Source organism: Gracilinanus agilis, chromosome 1 (genome assembly GCF_016433145.1).
Source record: "Gracilinanus agilis isolate LMUSP501 chromosome 1, AgileGrace, whole genome shotgun sequence".
Classification (NCBI taxonomy): domain Eukaryota; kingdom Metazoa; phylum Chordata; class Mammalia; order Didelphimorphia; family Didelphidae; genus Gracilinanus; species Gracilinanus agilis.
Genome location: NC_058130.1, coordinates 753,150,638 through 753,173,144, shown reverse-complemented (window position 1 = coordinate 753,173,144; position 22,507 = coordinate 753,150,638). Strand labels below are relative to the sequence as shown.

The 22,507-nt window shown below is 36.6% G+C and overlaps 1 protein-coding gene across 4 annotated transcripts; it reads right to left on the bottom strand.

Annotated features, from left to right (window-relative positions):
* Positions 1-255: 255 nt before the first annotated feature.
* Positions 256-19,422, bottom strand: RSRC2 (arginine and serine rich coiled-coil 2). 4 transcript variants are annotated; one of them, XM_044673265.1, is made up of 10 exons: positions 19,314-19,422; positions 13,780-13,936; positions 12,609-12,652; positions 9,938-10,128; positions 9,041-9,214; positions 7,838-7,960; positions 4,443-4,522; positions 2,663-2,895; positions 2,272-2,361; positions 256-907 (listed from the first exon to the last, which is right to left on the bottom strand). In XM_044673265.1, the coding sequence occupies exons 1-10, from the start codon at positions 19,317-19,319 to the stop codon at positions 728-730; spliced, it is 1,278 nt and encodes a 425-aa protein (XP_044529200.1). In that variant the 5' UTR covers positions 19,320-19,422; the 3' UTR covers positions 256-727. The 4 variants fall into 4 exon arrangements, with proteins under 4 accessions (XP_044529200.1, XP_044529208.1, XP_044529216.1 ...); XM_044673273.1 differs by having other exon boundaries at positions 2,663-2,892; XM_044673281.1 differs by lacking the exon at positions 19,314-19,422 and adding an exon at positions 11,688-11,765 and having other exon boundaries at positions 9,938-10,150; positions 13,780-13,824.
* Between the last annotated feature and the right edge of the window lie 3,085 nt (positions 19,423-22,507).

The following is a 22,507-nucleotide window of genomic DNA, read 5'->3' as shown; positions in this document are numbered from 1 at the left end:
ATTTAACAAATACTGTACACCCCCCCCCCAGCAGCAAAGAACAGTACTGTTTCAGTGAAAGTTAAGTTTTTAATTCGGCTTTTGCTGTCCCCACCCCCCATTTTTCCTCATTATGGTATTTGCTATAGCATAGGTCTATTATATTAAAGGGAATTCCCAATTGGTCTTTATTTTAGAAACTATACCAAAATGCTGTAGCAACCATAAAAGAAACCAATTCAAACAAGGATTTCAGGGAACTTAAAGTAACACCAGTTTTGAGAAAAACATCTTTTATTATCATCACCATCCAGCTTTTTGTGCTGGACTATGTGCCCAATGGCCAGATCTTCTAAAGAACATCTACACAACATTTCTTTCATGTTTCAAGAGATGAAAATAACTGTACAAGGTTAAGTACAAAAGTACACAAGACAGTGGACACGAAATATCCATGTATGAGATTTTACCCCACCTGCAGCTTTACATTTGTTTGAAAAGTAGAACTTGTTAACTAAAAAATATTGTCCTTCTATAGTTCTGTCAAGTTTAATGGAAGTGGGTTTAACCTGATTACAACACTAACACCAGTATCACTGATCTGATATTTACAAAAAAAATTGTATTTTTCAATAAATTAAAGTCAATGCAACACCCATGCAAGCTAGAATGCTAGCTGTTTGGTGAACAAGGACCTGACATCAGAACAAGAATTTCACAAAGTCCCAAACTTTAAAATCATGTTTTTTCAAACTGCATCCATTCCCCGCATCGAAGATGTGAAGCCCAATCCCATTCCTCTTTGTGTGTGGGTTTGTGATCTTGCCATCTCATACTGGGCATCCAGATTTCTAAATACTTCTTCCTGTTGCTTCAGAGTTTTATAACTTTCTTCATCAACTGAACTACAACCAGCTTCATCCTCACTCTGGAAATCAAACAGATTTAATCAGACTTAAGCTTCCAAACTTTATAGGGAAACAACACTTTTTGACAAGTCAATAAAATTAGTAAATTTTCTTACCAGAACCTCATACGCACATCCTTTAATGACCTACATTAGAAATAGTTATCCCTCCCACACCTTGGGAGATTAGGGGTGCAGAACCCTGTGATCTGGAAAATCTGCATAAGATGTTTTGGCCCTCTATTCATACCAGAGATGTCTGATTTTTTTTTTCTTTTATGAGGTTATGTATATAGTGCCTTGTTGTAAACTCTGAGTTTAGTTTGCATTTTTGAATTTCTAAACTTTTCCTGTACTTTTGTGTGTCACCCGTGGCTTCTGCACCCTGTCGCCAAAGTCATATTTCTTTTGCCAACCCATGATATATTGAAACTGTGATGGGAAAAATTGAGATGTGGAAGGGAAACTGTACTTTACTATTTCTCTACTTTAGATATAGCTATCTACATGGGAGCAGCTGGGTAGCTCAGTGGATTGATTGAGAGCCAGGCCTAGAGACAGGAGGTTCTGGGTTCAAATCTGGCCTCAGACACTTCCTAGTTGTGTGACCCTGGGCAAGTCACTTAACCCCCATTGCCTAGCCTTACCACTCCTATGCCTTAAAACCAATACACAGTAGCAATTCTAAGATGAAAGGTAGACGTTTAAAAAAAAAGAAAAAAAAGAAATAGCTATCTACGAATTGTACATGTAATTCCTACACTGATTTTTAGAAAAGTGCAAACTTATAACAATGTATTACAACTACTGGAGATATTTTTCCCCTTGGGTTTTTTGTGATTCATCTACAGTTAATGAATGCTAAATGGCCTTATTATAAGTCTGTTATTTTATTTCAACAAAGAAAAGTCTCTTTCAAAACTTTGAATATATAAAAATTAACTAACCACAGAAAATAATCTGCAAAATTCAAAACTAAAAATATGTATTTTAGAAGAATAAGAATGGTTCCTGGAAATAAGAATATTCACATCTTTTTATTTGCTCACATATTACTGGAGAATGCGAATTGTTACTTTAGATAAACTCTGGCTTAGATTAGAGATGTTACCATTTTAAAGTGAATAATTATGGGTGTTCTTATGCTGAATTCCTTAATTAGCCCAGACAATTCAAGTATAAACTCAACTATAATAATTACTATTTCAAAGATTATTAGGATTTTGGAAGCACATATTTATATTTGAGCCTATTTCTAAACTGAATTCTAGATAGAATTACAAATGAAACTATATCCTGGGTTATATGAAAACTGTTACCTTGAATATAAAGATAAAAAATTTATCAATTCACTTATATAAGCACACACAAATACTTCTCCTTACCTTAATACCCATTAATTTTCTGAATTTGACATTTTGGTCCTTGTTCCCAAAATTCAATTTTTCCCAAATTTCAGCAGACTGTGACTTATCCTATAAGGAGACATTAAAACATGCACATTTTCAACTAGTTGTCATTTAAAAAAATCTGTGATACAGCTTAAAATATGGAAATAATAAACTATCATTATGTAAAATCCCATTCTAAGGCTTGGTTCTGTTCTGAGAATGAGCTAGAGGTGAATAAAATGGCTAATAAATAACTATTGTCTAGTAAATAGTTAAAACAAGTAAGGCCCAATGTAATTTTTTGAGGTAAAATCCTGCCCCCCAGTTTTGTTGTGTTTGAAAAGCAAATGTCAGAAAAGAGACCACATTAAGTATAGAAGCTTACCCCTTCTTTTTTGCCTTGCCAAAGCATTTTCCTTTTCTTTTCCTGTTCAGCAAATTTCATTGGATTCACAGCTGCTGGATTATAATAGCTAGGTACAGCTATTCCTGTCTCTGCCAAAGCTTTGGCCTGTAGTGCAGCCATCTGAGCTGCCATAGCTATCTGAGGAGTTACTTGTGTTCCAGATGCTAGAAGGGCAGCAACATTGAGGACAGATCCTCCAGTAGCTGCAGCTGCTGAAGAAATGTAAACATACATTAAGATATAAGACTACTTACAAGCAAGGTAATACTTAATTCAAAACTTGGAAGGTTTATAAAAGTTAGATTAAAAAAAATTTGAGCTCATTCATAATGGTCCAATTTTTATGATCTTTAAATAGCCAGAGAAGCAAATCCTATGTTTTGATTGTAGCCATCTTATCATCTCCCACCTACTAATCTCCTGGACTTTTGTCTCCAATAGGAGCACTGTCTTCAATATCAGTAACTCATCTTCAGCAAGACTGCATGAATTCTGAAATTCAACTCATATCTACTTGATACCCCCCTACTGGCCCTGAAATCTCTTCCCCCTTCTCTGACTGTAGAGGGTTAACATCAAAGAGCTCCTTACAGATCACCATTTTCCATCCAGCTGTGGATCTTTATCAAGGCTACAAACTAGGTATTCTTCCACTTTCAGCTTCTTTTTTTTAAGGCTTCCCCCCATTAGATTGTGAATTCCTCGAGGGCAAGGACTGTCCTTTGCACTTTTTCAGAACCCCACTGATTGACATAAAGTAAGTGCTTAAGTTTATTGTTTGACTTTTCTTGGGATTATAATATAAAATAAATGTTGCAAAAAGGGAAAGTAAACGAATGAAGGGAAATTAATTAGGATGCTTCTTGTAATTCAAAACAAAAATCTACAACTCCAATCATTAAACATGACTGATAACGGTGACTAGCCATTAAAAGAAGGATCATTAAATATATAAGTCAATGTTGGCTTCAGTTTCAGCCAATGGGTGTTGTGACATATAAAGGAGAAAAGTGTGACAGTAGTAGGTAATATAAAAAAAGCTAGGTATGTGAAAGATAAAATTATAATGTGATATAAAGTTAAAAGGAGAGAATATGTATTCTTGAATAGATCAGGAAAAGTTTCATGGAATAAGTGCTATCTGAGGATAGTCTTTAAAACAGAATAGCTATTAGGGCAGTATTCCAGACATATGTACTAACATGAGCAAAAAGGCAGTGAAGCTTCAAAACGTAGGGTTTTAGATAAGGAAAATTTATTTATTTAGAAAGCAGAGTATGTGAAACAAAGTGCGGTGAGTATCTTGTATCAACTGGAGAAGGATAGGAAGCTATTGCAAATTCTTTTGAGTGGGTAGTGAAATGACTAAAAATAAATGTAAAATGCAGCAGTGGGAGTCATAACTGGAAGCAAGACCAGTTAGGGAAATATTGCAATAGTTCAGGTGAGTTAATTAAGTTAATATTACCTGACCTAGGGCAGGTTTGCAAACTACAAGTAGAACATACATAAGCAACTTAGCTATAACACATCAATGGAAAGACATACTAAATTACGGCAAGACAAATATAGCCAGTTTCAGGATCATAGATTCAGAGCTGGAACATTAGAGAATATGCAGTCAATCTTAATTCACTTTTACTTGAGTAACTTGAAGACAAAATGACTTTACCAAAGATCACATAGGCAGAGCCACAAAGACTTTAAAGATTCTGAATAGTTATAATGGTTACTTATAAAAATTCTGGCTAAATCCTACCTGCTACTATTTCTTGTTGTTTCTGTTTTTCAACCATTTCTTTCTCTCTCTGTTCTTGCAATTTCTTTGCTCTTTCCAACCTATTGATTGAGAACAGAAAAAAAATTACAAAATACTTGAAAAGAACTCCTAAATAAAATATTAAACCACACATTAAGTTTTCTTTTAATTTTTAGAATAAATGATTTAAATGTCCATTCTTAAACATCCTTTAAATTTTATTTCAATAGGTCTTAGAATATTTAACCTTTTCTACTTTAAAGGGAAATCTCTCTGGCAATAGATTCTGTTCTAATGTCCATGTTAAGAGATAAAACTATTTTCAGACCTTTTTTTTTTTTTTTTTTTTTTTTTAAAACAGGGAATGTATATATGGTGGCTTTAACTTTTCACATACCGGCAGTGTCTTATAAAGAAATCAAACCTTAAAAATAAAACACTCACTTGTCCACATTCAGAAACAGTTAAAATTTGGCAAGTAGAAAACAATGTTGATTTCAGAATTTTCTGAATGTTTTTCAGGGGAAGTAGACACAGTTTCATAAAAATAAAAATTTAACTCCTCACCATTTTGTATTTGAATACACTCTTTTAAAGCACTTATCACAGCCTTGCAAATTAACACAATGAAATAACAAATGTCACAATTCCCAAATTCATCTTAATGCAAGTGGCTCTGTTACTCTTGTGAAGATTTTCAAAAAGTGAACTTGTTCAGTCATTTCATTTGATTGCTTTTAATTGATGGTAAACCTGTGGTGTAAAGACCACTGCACCTAGGAATTGAGGACCCCTGGGTCTGAGCCCTCTACCTGCCACTAATTTGTGAGATTAGTCAAGTAGTTTCAACTTTCTGAGTCTAAATTTCCTATAAAATTGGAGGACTAGACTAGATAATTGTTCCAAGACCCTTTAGTCAAATACAGAAGATTAACTCATGGTTCACTTAATCCAAGGCTTGACTGAAAGTTAAGTTTATTAATAGCCTAAAATATTCAGAAGGCAAAACATCTGAAAATTTCACAGAAATATAGTTAAAAATAACTATGCTATTTTTGATTCAAGTATTTATTAAAGAAAGCATTCACTCTAAATCCCAGACTAGTTGCTTCTATATATCAATGGAGTGCGCATTCTCTAAACCCGTGAAATATCAGTTCTGGAACAGAAAACAAAAGGTCAAGACAATCCCTCCCCTTTCTACTTACTTAAGTAGTTATATAGTTCACAAAACCTAAATATTTTTTTTATGTTTTCCTAGAGAAACCACAATAATTTCCCCCAAATTCAAGCTTCAAGAGGGTTTCTATAAGTAAAGTTGCATGAAGGGGAATTTTTTCTTTTTCTGGGGGCAGGGGTATTGCACTTCTAGAATGCAGTTTTGCAAGGAAAGAATTCCTTGTTCACTGCCAAAATTGAGTAAGAGAACTACAGGATATTACATAGGCAGAAGGAAGTATCTGGTTCCTAGCACTTCACTTTCAGTTTTTGAAATGGAATTAAAAAAAAAAAAAAAAAAAAAGGCAATAATTAAAGAGTTTTCAGTGCTGTAAGTTAACAGGCCCACCTACCTGAAATATGCTATGGCAGTAGGCTGGCAAAAATTACTGTCTGATTCAGTTGAATAGGCAGCTTGTATTTGCTCTGTAATAGTTGTTGAGAGGTTTACATAAAATCAGTATGATTTTAACCCTTCTGAGCAAATGCAAGATAACATCCATCACTTTTATGAGCTCCAGGGAGTGGGCAGTGAAAATGTTGTAGTTTAACAAATGTATGGGAAACTATTTGCAAAGTTTAAATACTTTACTACAAAGATACATTTTATCCTTATTTTTCAGGATTTCCTATACTGTAGCTCATTTCTTATAAACTAATTTATCTTTTCCAAGTTCAAGAACCATTGAATGGCTTAACTGATCATATACTGAAGAATTGGTAAAGTCACATAAATGGGCAAAGAACTGTGAACTCCCAGTGTGACCTTATCCTCAAATTCCAATAGAATCTCAAAGTGAAAAATAGAAGTATAGATAGTGTAGGAAAAGATTGTAAACTGGTGGGTTTTGAAAAAAAAAAAAATCCACATCTGCATTGATGTAACATTCTCTATAAATTTAAACACAGAAAAGCTAAGAAAATCCTCACATTTTGAGAGCATCACCTTTTGCCATCTGACTCACATTAATTTATGGATTTGAAAACAAATACTCACTTATTCTCTTGCTTTGAATTTCAATAAGAAAAAAATATAAAGGATGAGTAACTGCTTAATAAATGATACTACTTGCATTAAAATGGCCATTGCAAGTTTTGAAATCAACACCATTCACTAAGGTGAATGGAATGAGGAAGGGGTGAGCTCACACCTTTGCTGCTGCTGCTGTTCAGCTGGAGACAGTTTCTGCCAGGCTGGGTTCACAGGGCAGCAGTACATCAGGTAACATTGTGATAACTGTATTTTTGCAATGGGAAAAAAATAGAAACTTAATTTTAAAAAGAAAAAACAACAAAAGCTAGTGTAGAATTCGCAGAATATGGGAAAAATAGCAAATATGAAGTGCAGTGATTTTTCTCCTGCCTTTGCACATAAGTCTTTTGTAAAGACTTAACTTTGTAGATATGATTGAGATAGCTCTATCTCCCTTGTGTGTTGTCCCAGGAACCACACATAATCAGGTAACAAAATCTAAGAAAATATGAACCTTTCCCTGTTTAACAGGGTTTTATTAAGTAAAAGGGCAAATTCACAAAATGGTTTCTATTTGACATAGCATATAACTACATCAATTATTCCCTCCTTCAAAACAGTTAACATCACATTTCAGGGAATTCTAAACAAAGGTCAAGCATTGGTGTGTAGGTATTTTATTTTAAGTCCTTAAGAAGCAGAAATGTGAAGTGTTGTTTATAACCAAAAAAGTAAATATTCTTGTCTAGTAAGTGAAAATAGTTTTAAGAATTTAAGGCCCATTGTACTCTCAATCCCAATTCTTGAGACTTTTAGATCTTTTAGGGGAAAACAAAAACGAAAACAAAAAAACCCACCAAAACCAAAAACAGAACAAAACCAAACAAACACAAAAAACAAAAATGAAAGAAACAAAAACAAACTAGGAAATTAAGCAGAGGCAGAAAAAAGGGAAGGAGCTATTTGTTGCAACTATTCCAATCTTCATAGCTTTGCAAATAAATCAATCTATGCTATGAGGTAAAAGTTAATGAAATTATAATTTTCTGCATTGCAAAAGGCCACAATATTTTAAAACGATTACAAATGGAATCTATTGTATTTTAACTTTTGATTCCCACGATTCAACAGGAGCAACCCCTCATCTTTTTTAGATGTCAAGCCAAGTTAAGGAAAGATAAATGATGAAAGGCAATAAACTTACCTTCTAGCTAATGCTTCTTGTGCATCCATTGCTGTGTTTCGCCCTCTAAAAGGAGGTGGACTGGGAGTCCGACTTAAACTTCGGCTAAATCTTCGTGGTTTTTCAATTCTCTTCTTTCTTTCCCTGTAATTATTGATTTAGGAGTCTTATCAGGTGCTAATTTATTGATATAGTATAAAAACCAGAAAACATTAGGGGTTTTATGTGTAACATTTACTTGAAAATAAAAATTTTGTTATTCAACAATTATTTTCTTCATATAGTTTTATAGCAATATAAAAGGAACTTCATTTCCTCATAAAAATTTGATGAGACACAATTGGTGTTTTTTTTTCAGAATATATTTATAACATATATTTATGTTATATATGCACTTTCTTTTAAGAGTGCATTTTGGGGACTGGACAGTTATTGAGAACAAAACAAATCCTTGGAATTCATAGAGAACTTTATTAAAAATAACATCCCAAAACACAGCAATCATCTCATCTAAAAATTGATAATCAGTGTTACCAACTAAGCAGTAGCATTAGACAAAAAGATGGAAAACTGGCCATTTTTATTTAGATTCTAGCATCAGAGCTGGAAGAAATCTTATAGCTGACCAATCTCCCAACTTTACAGATGAGGATACCAGGGTCCAGAGCAGGGGTCGGCAACATATGGCTCTTGAGCCATATCTGGCTCTTTTGAGGGCCAGATATGTCTCTGCAGGAGCCATAAAGTCCATTTTTTTTTTCAGGCACTGTTACAGGAGCTCGCACTGTATGGCTTTCATGGCCAAAAAGGTTGCCGACCCCTGGTCCAGAGTGTTGAAGTGACTTGCCCAAGAATACACCAAGATTAAGCAGCATAACAAGGATTCAGGATTTTTAAACTACAAACTGCATGTTAGCTACTTTGATGCTTCCTATACACCCTGTAACCAAATCTACTTCTCTAAAACACAAGTTCAACTCATAACTTAGAAAAAAACAAACCCCAAAACAAAACCCATATTTTGTGATGCACACCTATACACATCCACAATGTCTTTTATGTCTGCAATTTCAAAAGGACGTGCTCATTTCTAGAATAAAGGATTTAGACTTGAAAAGGACTTTAGAAATCGTCTATGTCCAACCTACCCACAAGGAAACAAAAATTCTCATTTCTAGATTCTAAACTAAAACTAAAAAATAAAAAATACATGAGAATACATACCGGCTTCTGCTCCTGGTTCTACTTCTACTTCTGGTTCTATGCCTATGTCTTGACCTTGACCTTGACCGAGACCTAACCCGACGCTTCCTCTCTCTGCTCCTGGACCGTGACTTCTTCCGGTCCCTACTCCTGGACCTCGACTTTTTCCGTTCTCTGCTTCTACTACGATGACGCCTGAAACCAAAAATACAAAGAATACATTTTTACTCACTTATCTTTAAGTTACAAGTAGTTAAAAAAAGTATATGCTATTACTAAAGGGAGAGAAAATACAATCCAATTTCATAGCAATGTAGCCTACTAAATTTAAGAGTATTTTAATACTTCTTGTTCTCTAAAAGCCACTTACAAATTTTTGGGATGCCATTTAGTCTATGTTGCCTCATACTGAAACACACTATAAAATTGAGACGCTGACATTTCAAAAATCATAAATGAACAAGAAACAAGGCTCTGAGCATTTCCTAAATTTATAATGCATGTGCTCTTAGAAAATCTGGTGACAAGGCTTCTAGATTCCTCTGAAACAAAGAAAAGAAAATTTTGAACATGTCTTCAATGTTCATGAGGCAATATTTAGCATTAAAATGTTCTAAACATGTGGCCTAATATTTCTCTACTGAAAGAAAAACTTCAAGTGTGTCACACAAAATAGGCACTTGCTTTTTACTGTTTATTACATTCCATCCAGTAAAAAGATGTGTCATTCAACTGCTAAGTAATGCTATGGTACCAAGGGATGCCTCTTCTACACTATTTTTTATTGACCATTCTCAAATCCTTAGGGCCATAACCATGTTTTGTACTTCTACAAATTCTTTTTAACCTGACAGGAGCTCTGGGAAGAGACAGGAAACAGTTTGGGGCTCATGTGTTTAATATGTATTTAACTCTCACCTTTCACGAGATCTGGATCTTGAATGACTTCTGCCTCTTGATGACTTCCGTTCTTTGCGCTTGTGTCTGTCCTCACCATTTTCAGATGAATTTAATCTCTCTCTTCCCTTATCAGAAGAATGTTCTTTGTCATTATGGTCCTCGGATTTGTGTTTCTTGGAGGACTTGTCTTTGGATTCATGTCTTCTTGCCTGTTTTAAGAAGAAGTTGGTTCTTTCAGGAAAATAGTGCAACAAAGAGAGTTAGTATGGGTATCAGAAGACAAAAATATGTTGTGATGCAACATTAGTAACCTTAGGAGTGTGGCTCAGTCAATAATAATCTATGTTCAATCACCCAATGTTGCAAGTGTATATTACTAGCTCCCCCCTTCTTTACAAATCTCCCTCTACCCTCCCAAATGTAGTAGTAACCTCCCTTCATTTTTTTTTTTTCAGTAGCAAAGTGAAAATAATTTCAATTTCACCCCCAGGTCTAATAAAACATAGATGTATATATTTATCCCAATGAACACAACCGACTATTTAGATACACCCTAGATGTACACATCGCTTATAAATGTATGGATCTTTAAGTACTAAAGTACACAGTGCCATTGAATTGTGTTAATAAACAATAGTTGATTAGAGACACTTGGAAAACTGGGAAATGCATTAGAAAATGCAGTTTCAAATAGATGATTATTCTAGATAAGACTTAGCTTACTAAAAATTTTTTTTGTACCCTTTAAATATTTTAAGCAGATAACATTCTTCCTTTTATAGCTATAGTGTCAAAAGTATTCTGTAAGGTCAGTTCTGACTGTCTCCAATGTTTTTCACTGGAGTTTAAATTGTGTAGTAGTCATTTTTCTTCTTGACATATGCAGACAGGTTTGGGATTTTTATTTTGGTACAGGTACCTAGGGTAAAAAATGGCAAGCACTTTTATTTTTAAAAGGGTACTAGAATTCAAGATAGGAATAACACAGTTGACCCCAATGCCATCATATCATTTTCTCCAGTACAAAAAATAAAACCAAACCACCTATATAATTCAAATACCTTCATAGATTCATCAAAACTAAATTTATTAGCACTTATACCAATTAACAAAGAAATGTTACATATTATTCTCTATTCCTCTTGGGATAGATATCTAGATTTGCCTTTCTGATCCAGCTGTTATTCAAGTTTAAAATCATGTACTTCAAAAAAATGAGTTGGAATGCATTTTTTCAAGATGCTTGAGTCCAACCCTACTTATTTGGAACAGATCTAAGACACTGTGACTTGTCCAAATTCACACAATTAGTTTCAGGGCTGGGGCTAGAACCCAGGTTTCCTAACCCAGTTCCCTTTGCTTCCCATCATATTAGAGTGTCACCCCATGCAGTAAAATACATGCAATAATGTATTTCTTTGCACTTGGCATTTTCCCCCTAAAATACTTTGGACAGTGTCACTATCTAAACATGCATGTTGTAATTTATGAAAATGATCATATAACAGTTAATTTTATAGAAGTTAGAAATCTGTGATATGTGGATTTTACTTTTACTGCCAAATCCCCACTAAAATAACATTTAAGATTTTTTCTTAAGACTCTGCAGTATAATGGCAAATTAGAAAGGCTTTTCAAAATGTGGGTCAATTTTCAGTTTCAGATTTTCATACATATTACTTTATTACTAATAAAAAAACCCATCAAAACCCTTAACTGATTTAAGATATATTTAAGGGAAATAGGAGTTTGAATGACTAATAGTTACCTTATCATGAAGTAGGCTTATAATTTTGCTATCTGAGTCTGCAGCGTCTTCAGTTCAGTCTCTTCGCGCATTAGCACGCTGAGTATGATTTATTATAGAAATGTTATCATGTGAGCTAAACAAAATAGTCATTTTCACAAAAACTCTCCTAAATTAAAATTTTTAACAGAGCTTCCATTAGGGGAGGAGGTGAAGTCCCTGCCCCACATTTAGCTTTAGGAGTCCCTTCACCCAGCCCCCAAAGGACTCCTCCTCCCTTTCTGGCTGCTACTTCTGCTGTTCCTGGTTGGCCCTCTCCACGTCTTCTCTGGTGGGTGAGCCAGTTATCTCCTCTGCACCACAGCTGCTGCCTCTTCTCACTCCCCTTGCCTTTTTCCTCAAGCTTTGTTGCTACTGTCACATTTCCAAGCTGCCCCTCACTGACTCTTGTGACCCTGTAGCAGTCTTTTCAAGTTCAATACAACTATTAGAAAAACTGAACTAACTGAGAAAGGAGGCCTCTTGGTTTTCTCTCCAAAAAATAAAACAAAATAATGTATCCCTAGGTAGATGATTGTTACTTAAAGTCCTGAGCAGTGTTAAGGCATCAGAAGACTCGGGACCTCAGGTTAATGGAAGCTCTGTGTGATAGCCCTAAAGAATCAATTATATTTCTTCATATGAAAATTTTCATTGTGAAAAGATTCACAACAAATTAAAATTAAGGTTTTGAATGTATTTTTCCCATAAACAACTATCTTCTTGTTAAAATGATGAATCCAAATCATGCTTTTCTATGATACTCCATAACCCAATTAACCTTCCAAATTTTCAAAGTTTTGGGTACTTACCATATCATGGTCATATATTTCACACAAACATTTCTACCAGATATTTTACAAGTATTTTTAAATTACCTATACTCTACAAAGTGTTAATTACCTCTTTGCTTCTGCTCCGGCTTCTGTGTTTTCTTCCTTCGTTATCTATGGGAAGAAAAAAAAAATCACTAATTCAAGCAAGTGCTTAGTAAAATAGTCTTAAAATATTTTATTAAACATTAAAACAAATTCTACAGAGGTCCTGTTTATAGATCACTTTCCAAAGACTGAGATTTTAACTTCTGTTTGCCCATTTATTGTTATCTATACAGGTTTTATACAGACACTTTATCTGACAATTTAAATTATTTAAATCTCATAACCAATTTTTTTTAAAGGCTCTCAGTTTGAAAAAAAGCCACAAATCCTTGAACCTTGAACACCTTTAACTGAGAAGAACCAGCCTCTCTTTCTATTTTACTATAAAGACCATTCTTAGAAGATTAAGTGTTAAGTTTTCTAGCTCACAGATTATAGGCAGCAAATTAGAAGTAGCCTGCTTTAGGTATGTAGGAAAAAACAAAAACAAGCAAACAAACAAACAAAAAAAACCCAACAAAAAACCTAACCTCAAAAATCAGAGAAGCCCAAAGCTACTTAGTATAATGGCAACATATCTCAGCAGCTCTTTAAGATATGGCTTATCTTAGAAGTTTTTAATGAGTTTAAGTTATTAAGAAAAAGATTAAACAGAGCAAAATATGTACTCTTTTGGACAAAAATTTCAATAAAAAGCCAACAGTTTTCCAGATTAGCTTTACTACTTTAAAATTTGAGGTATTATTATATAAGGTAAATACTTACCCACTGTCAATGTATGGATTCAAATAATATCAAAGTATTTTTGATTTAGGTTATTAATTGACTATTTCTCCACATATCACCCTTCTCCCCATGTAGGCATTATTTACAGTTTCATAAGTAATATTGTATGGCACAACTAATGGTCAGTTAGCACTTTCAAAACAGAATACTTCTGAGGAGACAGAAAATCTGGGGAGGAACAAATAGCAATACTGCTTCTGGGTTAAGGCAAGTTATGAAAACTCAGATATCAGGGTGCTTACATCACACAGATCTGAGCCAGGGAATATGAAAAATGCCTTCATTTTAAACTTTTGGTCAAGTTGATGAAAATATTAAACTAATAATCAAATATTGGAATAATTTATATGAAGCCTATACAGAGAATATAGTAAATACTGTGAAGTAGCTCTTCAGAATATTCATACCTGATTTTCGTTTTCTTTCTCTTGACCTTGATCGTGATCTTGAATAATGATGTTTTGAAGCTCTAGGAGAAACAGAGGCATCTGACTGCTCCTTTTTTTTATCTCTATCTGGAGATGACTTTTCTGTGGCTATTCCATCTCGTTCTGTGTCACTAGCCTAAATGTTTAGGGAACAATGATTACTGTAAAGTTTTTCATGTTATTTAAAATAAACATAATCATCCTGGCTTATTTACAAAATACATATATCCAAGGGATGTTTTGATTCCAAGAAGCAAGCAGATCAGAAAAGGTTTTCTTCCAAATAAAAGGTCCTTGAGAGGAAGCGACTGACTTTTTTGGCGTGAGGGAAAAGGAAGATATACAGACTAATCATAGACATTGTCAATGTGTGTTGAATTAAAAAAAAAACTCAATGTTTAATTTTGAGTTAATAAGGAGTTACCAGTTTATTCATTATTATTTAGGTTCTGATCCTGCTATTGATTCATACAAATCTAGACCAATGTAGTTATATGTATTAATTATAAATCAGTTTGAACAGGACTCAAGAGGCAGGAAGACCTGGGTTCAAATTCCTACTCTTGATACACTGGCTATATTGCTTGAGATCATTCACTTACCCTCTCGTAAGCATTGATTATATCTATAAGAAACTCTAGAACTATAAAAGTTGCAGAACAACACACCTCCTTTGGCTACCATTCCATTATTATTTTCCCCTATCAGAAGCTTTCTGAGGGCAATGTCTTTTTTTTTTTTTTTAAACTTTTACCTCTATCTTAGAATCAATAATGTGTATTGGTTCCAAGGCAGAAGATTGATAAGGGCTAGGCAACAGGGATAGGGAATGGGGTGGAGTGGGTTAAGTGACTTGCCTAGGGTCACACAGCTAGGAAGTATCTGAGGCCAGATTTGAATATCTATGTTTTGCTTTAATATCTGTATTCACAACACAATGCTGGGCACACATTAAGCACTTAGTAAATACTTTTCATTCAAAATTCCTGGAATTCAAAAGATCCTGGAATGGTTTGTCATTTCATTCTCCAGTTTTTTTGACATATGAGGAAATGGAGGTAAACGGTAAAGTGATTTGCCCAAGATCTCACAGCTAGGAAATGTCTGAGGCCATATTTGAACTCAGGAAGATGATTTTTTCTGACTTCAGTCAGGCCCAACCTGAACTATCTACCACAACACCAAGCTGCATAGAATGGATTCTGTCCAGGTGATAGAAATTAATTTCCTCTAGTTATCAATTCAAATAGCTTTCACCAAAAACTCTGAAGTTTTTGGTGAAAGCTATTATCATATCAACAAGCATATTGAATACTAAACTAGGTATTTCAGCTAAAGAACATTAAACAAACAAAAAACACCAAACCCTTACCGTTACGCCTTAGAACCAATACTATGTATCTGTTCTAAGGCAGAAGAAGCAGTAAGGGCTAGGCAATGAAGGTTAAGTGACTTGCCCAGGGTCACACAGCTAGGAAGTAGCATCTGTGGTTAGATTTGAATCTAGGACCTAGGCTTGGTTCTCAATCCACTGAGCCACCCAGATGCTCCATAAAGAAAATTAAAAAATAAATAAATAAATAAATAAAAATAAAAATCTACTTCTCAAGTACATTAGGCTTTAAAGCTGGAACTTAGTTTCATAGACTTTATTTTGGAAAGAGGATCTGAGCTGTTGGCTTGAAAAATGAAATACGATTTAGATAAAAGGGTAAAGGTGTGCAATGTTAGCAAAGGTCCCTAAAGACGGATAAAAATGGCAACGAATGATTGTGTGCACATATACAATGGGACCTGGAAGATGACATACGGGATTGGGTTCGGAAGCAGTAGAAGAAGTTAAGAGAGCCAAGGTGGGATAGATTATATAGGGCAAAGGTGTCAAAACTCATGGTGCTCAAACCCTAGATTAAAATAATACTGGGTAATAGTCAACAAAAACAAATAAACAAAAATACCCATCCATAATATAGGTAATATTACCATGTGGTTTTCTAGGTCAATATGCAGCTCTCAGAGATCCTTATGAATGGCTCAGTGGCCTCTACTTCTATTTGAGTCTGACAACACTGACATAGGGTTTGAATGTCAGAAACTTGGCTCAACAACAGTTTCCACTCAAAATCTTATTAAAAATCTATGGATGATTTTAGGTGCCTGACTCTGACTAGAACAAAAGTTTACTTATTTTATAATCATCCCTAGTTTGTCCTTATTCAACTTCAATCTTTACAATTCATTACTTTAGAATATCTATTATTACCTAGCTGTATGTTTTATCTCCCAGTTAAATTATAAAGTCATTAAGGAATAGGGTGTTTCAAGGTGCCTAGGCAGTAGGCTAGAGAAAAAAGGAAAAACAATGTTCCTCACTTCAAGGAGTATACAACCAGCTGGGAATGGAGGAAGATAGGGGGAATAATTTAGCAGAAGAGAAAAAAAAAAAAAAAAAAAAGAAATCTGGAAAGGTAAGTTGGAATCAGAATGTAAAGAGCTTTAATATCAAGCTGAGGAATCTATATGTCATAGTAAGAGACAATAACATAGGGGGCAGCTGGGTAGCTCAGTGGATTGAGAGTCAGGCCTAGAGACGGGAGGTCCTAGGTTCAAATCCGGCCTCAGACACTTCCCAGCTGTGTGACCCTGGGCAAGTCACTTGACCCCATTGCCACTCTTCTGCCTTGGAGCCAATACACAGAAGTTAAGGGCTCAAAATCTTAAAACAAACAAACAAATAAATAAAAAGAGACAATAACATAAATCATCTTCCTTCATTTTAAGAGTGTAACACCTTGCAAGACAGAGTAGGTAGTCATTTAATAAATGCTTGAGCTTGATCATCTGGATGTGAGTTCAAAACCCAATTCATCAGGCACTTACCCTAGGGATCTTGGGCAAGTCACTCTACCTACCTGGGACTCAAGTTTCCTTATATGTAAATCTTTTTTGTTGGTCCTAAATCAATCCAATCACTTCCCTGATTGAGAGGAACATCTTTGGGGGTAGAACTAATTACCAGAATTATCACATGCCCTGTCCCCAAAAGCAACCCAAAGTCTTTAGAGTTATTGGCATTTACTTATCCTATAGAGAAAAGAAAACCATTAGCTGATAAAAAGAATATAAGTACCAGCAATCAATAATTAAGTAGGAACTATGAACTGGTAACTGTGACTTCTGGGATAGAAAATAAAGTTAATTACATATATATATCAAGTTAACAGAAATTTGTTACTGTAGAAAGATAAATTCCCTTAGCTTTAAAGCTACTGAGAAAAAGCATCAACAATTTTCTATTTGGAGTATGAAATCTCATACAAACTTGTAATTGAAACAGATTGTTGCTGCTTGATGTCATTTTAGTAGAACAGGCACTGTCAAAGATCATGGTCTCATTTACTGGAAATATGCATAGATAGTATTTTTATAAGGAATAAACCAGGAAAAAGTTTACTTAGATATAAGATATCTGACAGTTTAACATTTTGTTCCATAGTTCTAAGAATGAAAGACAGTTCACTGAAACAAAACCTAGTTCCAAGAGATGCTTCAGCTAGTTATTTTTACACACTTAATTATGTACTCATTTGAGAAAAAAGAGGCAACAAACTGCTATTTGAAAATGTGATTCTAACTTCCTGGTCATATATAGCTAGTGTAATCAATACTTATAACTCCTAATATTCTTAAAAACTATTTTAAGGCTACAGCTAGAAAGGTTAGGGAAAGGAGAACAGCTTAATGCCAGAGAGAATCAAGGCAATAGATCTTAACTGCATATATGCATTAATTTTAAAAGCATATAAATACATACTATGTGCCAGGCACAGTGTTTATATACTCTTAGATTATTGGGGGTGGGGAGAAGACATCTTAGAAAAGATAACATTTATCCAAAAATTTTTTCACAGAAGAGATTTCCCCTCTACCTGTCAGCAGAAAGGAACGTAAAAAGCTCACACATTTTTGTCAGAAGACAAACAGAAATTATGTAATCAGTGTGGTGTCCTATGAACAATACAAACTTGTTGTTCAAGGAAGGTAACTAGAGTACAGTACTTAAAATAAGGAAGGACGAGATCAATGTAATTTGGAGATTAAGATAAAGAGAGCCTTAAAAGAAATTGTACAAAATAACACTGAAGAGAGAAGTCTTTTAGATTTATAGATCCAAATCTAGCCACATATATAGGGCAAACCCTGACAGAGGCACAATATCTATCTACCTTTCACAATTCGGATCTTAGAAAGAACAGCAGAGTATAATGTTAAGAGCCTTGGATTCAGACAACTGGAGTTCGAATCTTGTATCATCAGCTGCTTACTTATGTGGTCTTTGAGCAAGTCCATGAACCTGCTTTAGTTCACATTCTTCATCTGTAAAAACGAGAGGGAGTGGGACTAGAATTTAAGGTCCCTTCTAGCTGTAAATCTTCAGCTTATGAAAAGGGGATCAGACTGGATGGCCTCCAAGGTCCCCATCAGATATAAAATCTATGATTCTATGAAAACGAGGGTATTAGATGACCTCTAAAGTTCATTCCTGAAAATATATACGAACTCAAGACTCGATGGCTTCTTAATAGGGAGACTGGACGACCTCTAAAATCCTTTCCATTTCTAAATCTATGATGTTATGAAATGGAAGGACTTGGAAAAGATGATCTTTTAAAAGCCTTTCAAGGTGGAAATCAAATATTTTATGAAAAGAGCTTGGGAATGGAGAAGGAAAAAAGCCCTTTCAAGGGAAAAATGAGTAATCCCCGGAAAATGAAGGGCCTGGTCTGGATGACCTTTCAAAAAAAAAAAAAAGTTGATTCCAGCTGTATGCAAATCCTAGGAAAATGAGAGGGAACCTGGAGTGTCCCCTCCAGGTCTGATCAATGGCTTCTATCAGGGACACCTGCGCCTCCCCAACTCCCTTCGGCCAAGTTTACCTGGCTCCGATCCCGACACACGCACAAAACAAACGCTGGTCAGGATGGGTTCCCCAGGGCGCTTTCATGTGCGAGGGCAGTAACAGCAGCAGCCAGGGGGGCTGTCTAGGCCCAGCTTACTTCTTTCTTCTCCCATTTCCTATGTAGACACCGCCTCCCCCCACCCGAAGAAAAAGAGGCCGAGGGAGCCCCCGCGTCCCAGTTTCCCGTCTTCCTCCTCCTCCTCCTCCTTAGGCTGCACCATCACCTTCTCCCCACCCCCATTCAGAGGGCCGAGCAGTATCAAGCTATACCTGCCCTGCCAGCCCAGGGGCCGCGGGGTGCCGCCAGGAAAGTTCTGGAAGCACGCACTCCCAGCGGCCCCCCCCACCTTCCTGCTCGGCCGGCACCGCCTCGCCTCCCCCACTCTCCGGCAGGCAGCCATGATGGCGGGGCCTGGAGGAGACCGCAGCGCCATTTTGTCCAAACCCACGGACGCGCACTCCTTCCCGCGACAGTCAGGCCTCCCCTCCTGGCGGAGCAGCCTTTCCTTCCCCTTTCCCCGGCTCGGTTCCCGCTCTACGATTCACAACTTACCGCCATGTTTCACAGAATCCTGGCCGCTGGGGCCGCGCCTCCACCCGCCGCTCTCACCAGTACCCGCCGCCGCCGCCAAAGCTTCGCCGCTGACTGACTAAGCCGCTCGCGCCAGAGACCCGGATGGCACAAAGGGGCTGGGGCCTGGGGCGCCGCAAAGCATCCTGGGGGCGGGACGAAGTAGGGGGTGGGGACAAGAGTTACTACGGCAACGCGACTCGCGGCAGCGATTGGTCATTCTTTCGAAGGGGGTGGGGAGACGGGAAACGAGAAGAAGGGGCGGGGCCCGAACGAGCTGGGGAGGCGGTCTTCTGGAGGGACGAATGGAAAAGATGAGAACTGGGCGGGTTTGCCTTCGCTTTTCGGCGAGCATTGGCCTGCTCTGGCCGCCGTAGCAAAGGGTTGGATCGGGATTTCTCCCGCCAATTTAAAGTTTGAGAGCTAGGAGTGGGGGGCAGGGACGGTGCGGATTCGTGGCGGTTGAGAGGCGGAGGTGCGGTTTGGGATACGCAGACTAAGGTCATTGCTTCTGAGGCCCTCCTACCTTCTCCACGCGGTCTCAGGTGAGGAGGGCGAGCCGTTTCTACCGAAGACGTAGAGATTGAAAGCTCTTTGAGGATAACTGCTGTCTTTTGTCTCTTTGTATCTTCTGCGCTTAGCACGGTGCCAGGTATACAGCAGACGCTTAATAAATGTTGATTGAGGGGCAGCTAGATGACTTTGTGGGTAGAGAGCCAGGCCTGGAGACGGGAGGTCTTGAGTTCAAATTTGGCCACTTTCCAACTGTGTGACCCGGGCAAGCCACAACCCCAACCCATACCTCTACTCTGTCTTGGAACCAATGCACAGTATTGATTCTAAGACAGAAGGTAAGAGTTTTCTAAAAATGCATATATATGTATGGATCGTTTGGAAGAACCAAGAAAGGACAAACCTGGTCCAAGACATGCCTTAAGATACTTGAAGGTATTTCTTGTGTGGAAGGAGGTTTAAACTGCCCATAGGCAGAACCAGGTGACATAGGGAATAGACTATGGAGACTGCTGAGAGGCAGATTTCAGCTCATGTAAGGAAAAATTTAGATAGGATTTTTGTTGTTTATTGTTTAGTCTTGGTCCACTCTACCTCTGAGGGATTTTATTTTTATTTTAAAAATATTTTTCCAGCTTTGCATGATTCATTTTCTTTCCCTCCCACCTCCTGGAACCGATAAACAATTCCACTGGGTTATACAAATGTCATCACTTGATACCTATTTCCAAATTATTCATTTTTGCAAAAGAGTAATCTTTTAGAACCAAAATCCCAAATCATATACCCATATAAGCAAGTAATAAGTCATGTTTTTCTTCTGCCATTTCTACTTCCACAGTTCTTTCTCATAAATCTGAGAGATTTTCTTGGTAGAGATCCTGGAGTGCTTTGCCATGTTCTTCTCCATTGTGACCCCTTTTTATAGATGAGGAAACTGAGGCAAATCAGGGTTAAGTGACTTGCCCAAGATCATATAGCTAGTGTCAGGAGCTGAATTTAGATTTAGATCTTCCTGATTCTAGGCCCAATGCTCTATCCACTTCACCACCTAGCTTCCCTTATTAAGTGCTTACTGGTGTCAAACAAACTCTCTGCCAGGTGCTAGAGGAAAAAGAGTCCTTGCTCTCAGTCAGTAAACATTTATAAAATAGTTTCCTGTGCTCTATCCCCTATAGCACTTAACTGCCCCAATAATAATAGCTGAAATTTATATAGCATGTTTTAAAAATTGTATATTATTTATTATTATTATATAACACAAGTTTGTAGAGAGCTTTACATGTGTGATCTCATTTGATCCTTACCTTGAGCTTGGGAGGAAAGTGCCATTATTATTTCTAATTTACAAGTGAGGAAACTGAGGCAAATAGATCCCCACATCTGATAAATGTCTTAGGCTGGAATTGAACTCAGGTCTTCCTGACTTTTAGGTCCTGTGCTACTTAGAATAAAGACTTGTCTATATTGGCAAATATGCAATATTGGAAAAGGGAATTCTTATTTTAGTTGTCAGTCAGACTAAGTGAACTCATATTCTCCCCTGATTTTGAATGCTATGACTGTAGGTCACTGTATTAAAATGTTCCCACTCCCCACCCTACTCAACAATATCCTCTAAGCTGGGCCAGCTGCCCATTTACAATCCTGGATTTAGAAACTAAATTGGAAGGGAACTTCTGAACTGATCCCTTGATTTTACAGATTGGGAAATGGTCTCAGAAAGGGGAAAGGACTTTCCTAAGGTCACAAAAAAGTCTACATAATAGATCCATCCAAGTTTTTGAAAAAAATCACTTTCAACGCAGCTCCCTTTTTTTGTGTGTTTATATGAAATTATTCTGTTATGTTCAGCATTGATTATAGTTGTGTAGTGGAGGAACACAATAGGGGACAGAAGACTTCAGTTAAAATCCTGGCTCTGTAACTTCCTATCATTGTAGCACTGGGCAAGCTGACTCAATCTCTTTTCAGCTTCTTCAGCTATGAAATGAGAGGACTAGATGATATGTTCTAGGCCTCATCCAACTCTTAAGCCTTATGATCAAAACTTGTTAGTGTGATACCCATGAATAATCAGTTACACAATGGAATCTTAGTGGTTGGTAATAAGAGGTTGGACTGGACAATCTCTGAGGTTTATTTACTGAGGCTAGGAGTCTTTGAGCTCCTGCTTTCTAGCACTCAATAGGATTGCAAAGTAATTAACATATATTAATATTTTGATCTAACAACTGTTTGAGGTAGGAACCTCATAGATTATCTCATTTTTTTTTAAACCCATACCTTCTGTCTTGGAGTCAATATTGTGTATTGGCTCCATGGCTGAAGAGTGGTAAGGGTAGGCAATAGGGGTCAAGTGACTTGCCCAGGGTCACATAGCTGGGAAGTGTCTGAGGTCGGATTTGAACCTAGGACCTCCGTCTCTAGGCTTGGCTCTCAATCCACTGAGCTACCCAGCTGCCCTCGATTATCTCATTTTACAGATGAGAATAAATGACTTCTATGGGTGGGATTTAAATTCAAATTTTTTCTGATTTCAGATTCCAAAACTCTTTGGCATATTTTGCTGAATCATAGGTTTAGAATTGGAAGGAACCTTAGAGCTCATCTAATCTCCTTTGGAGAAAATTAGCCCAGAGAGATGAAGCATCTTGGCTAAA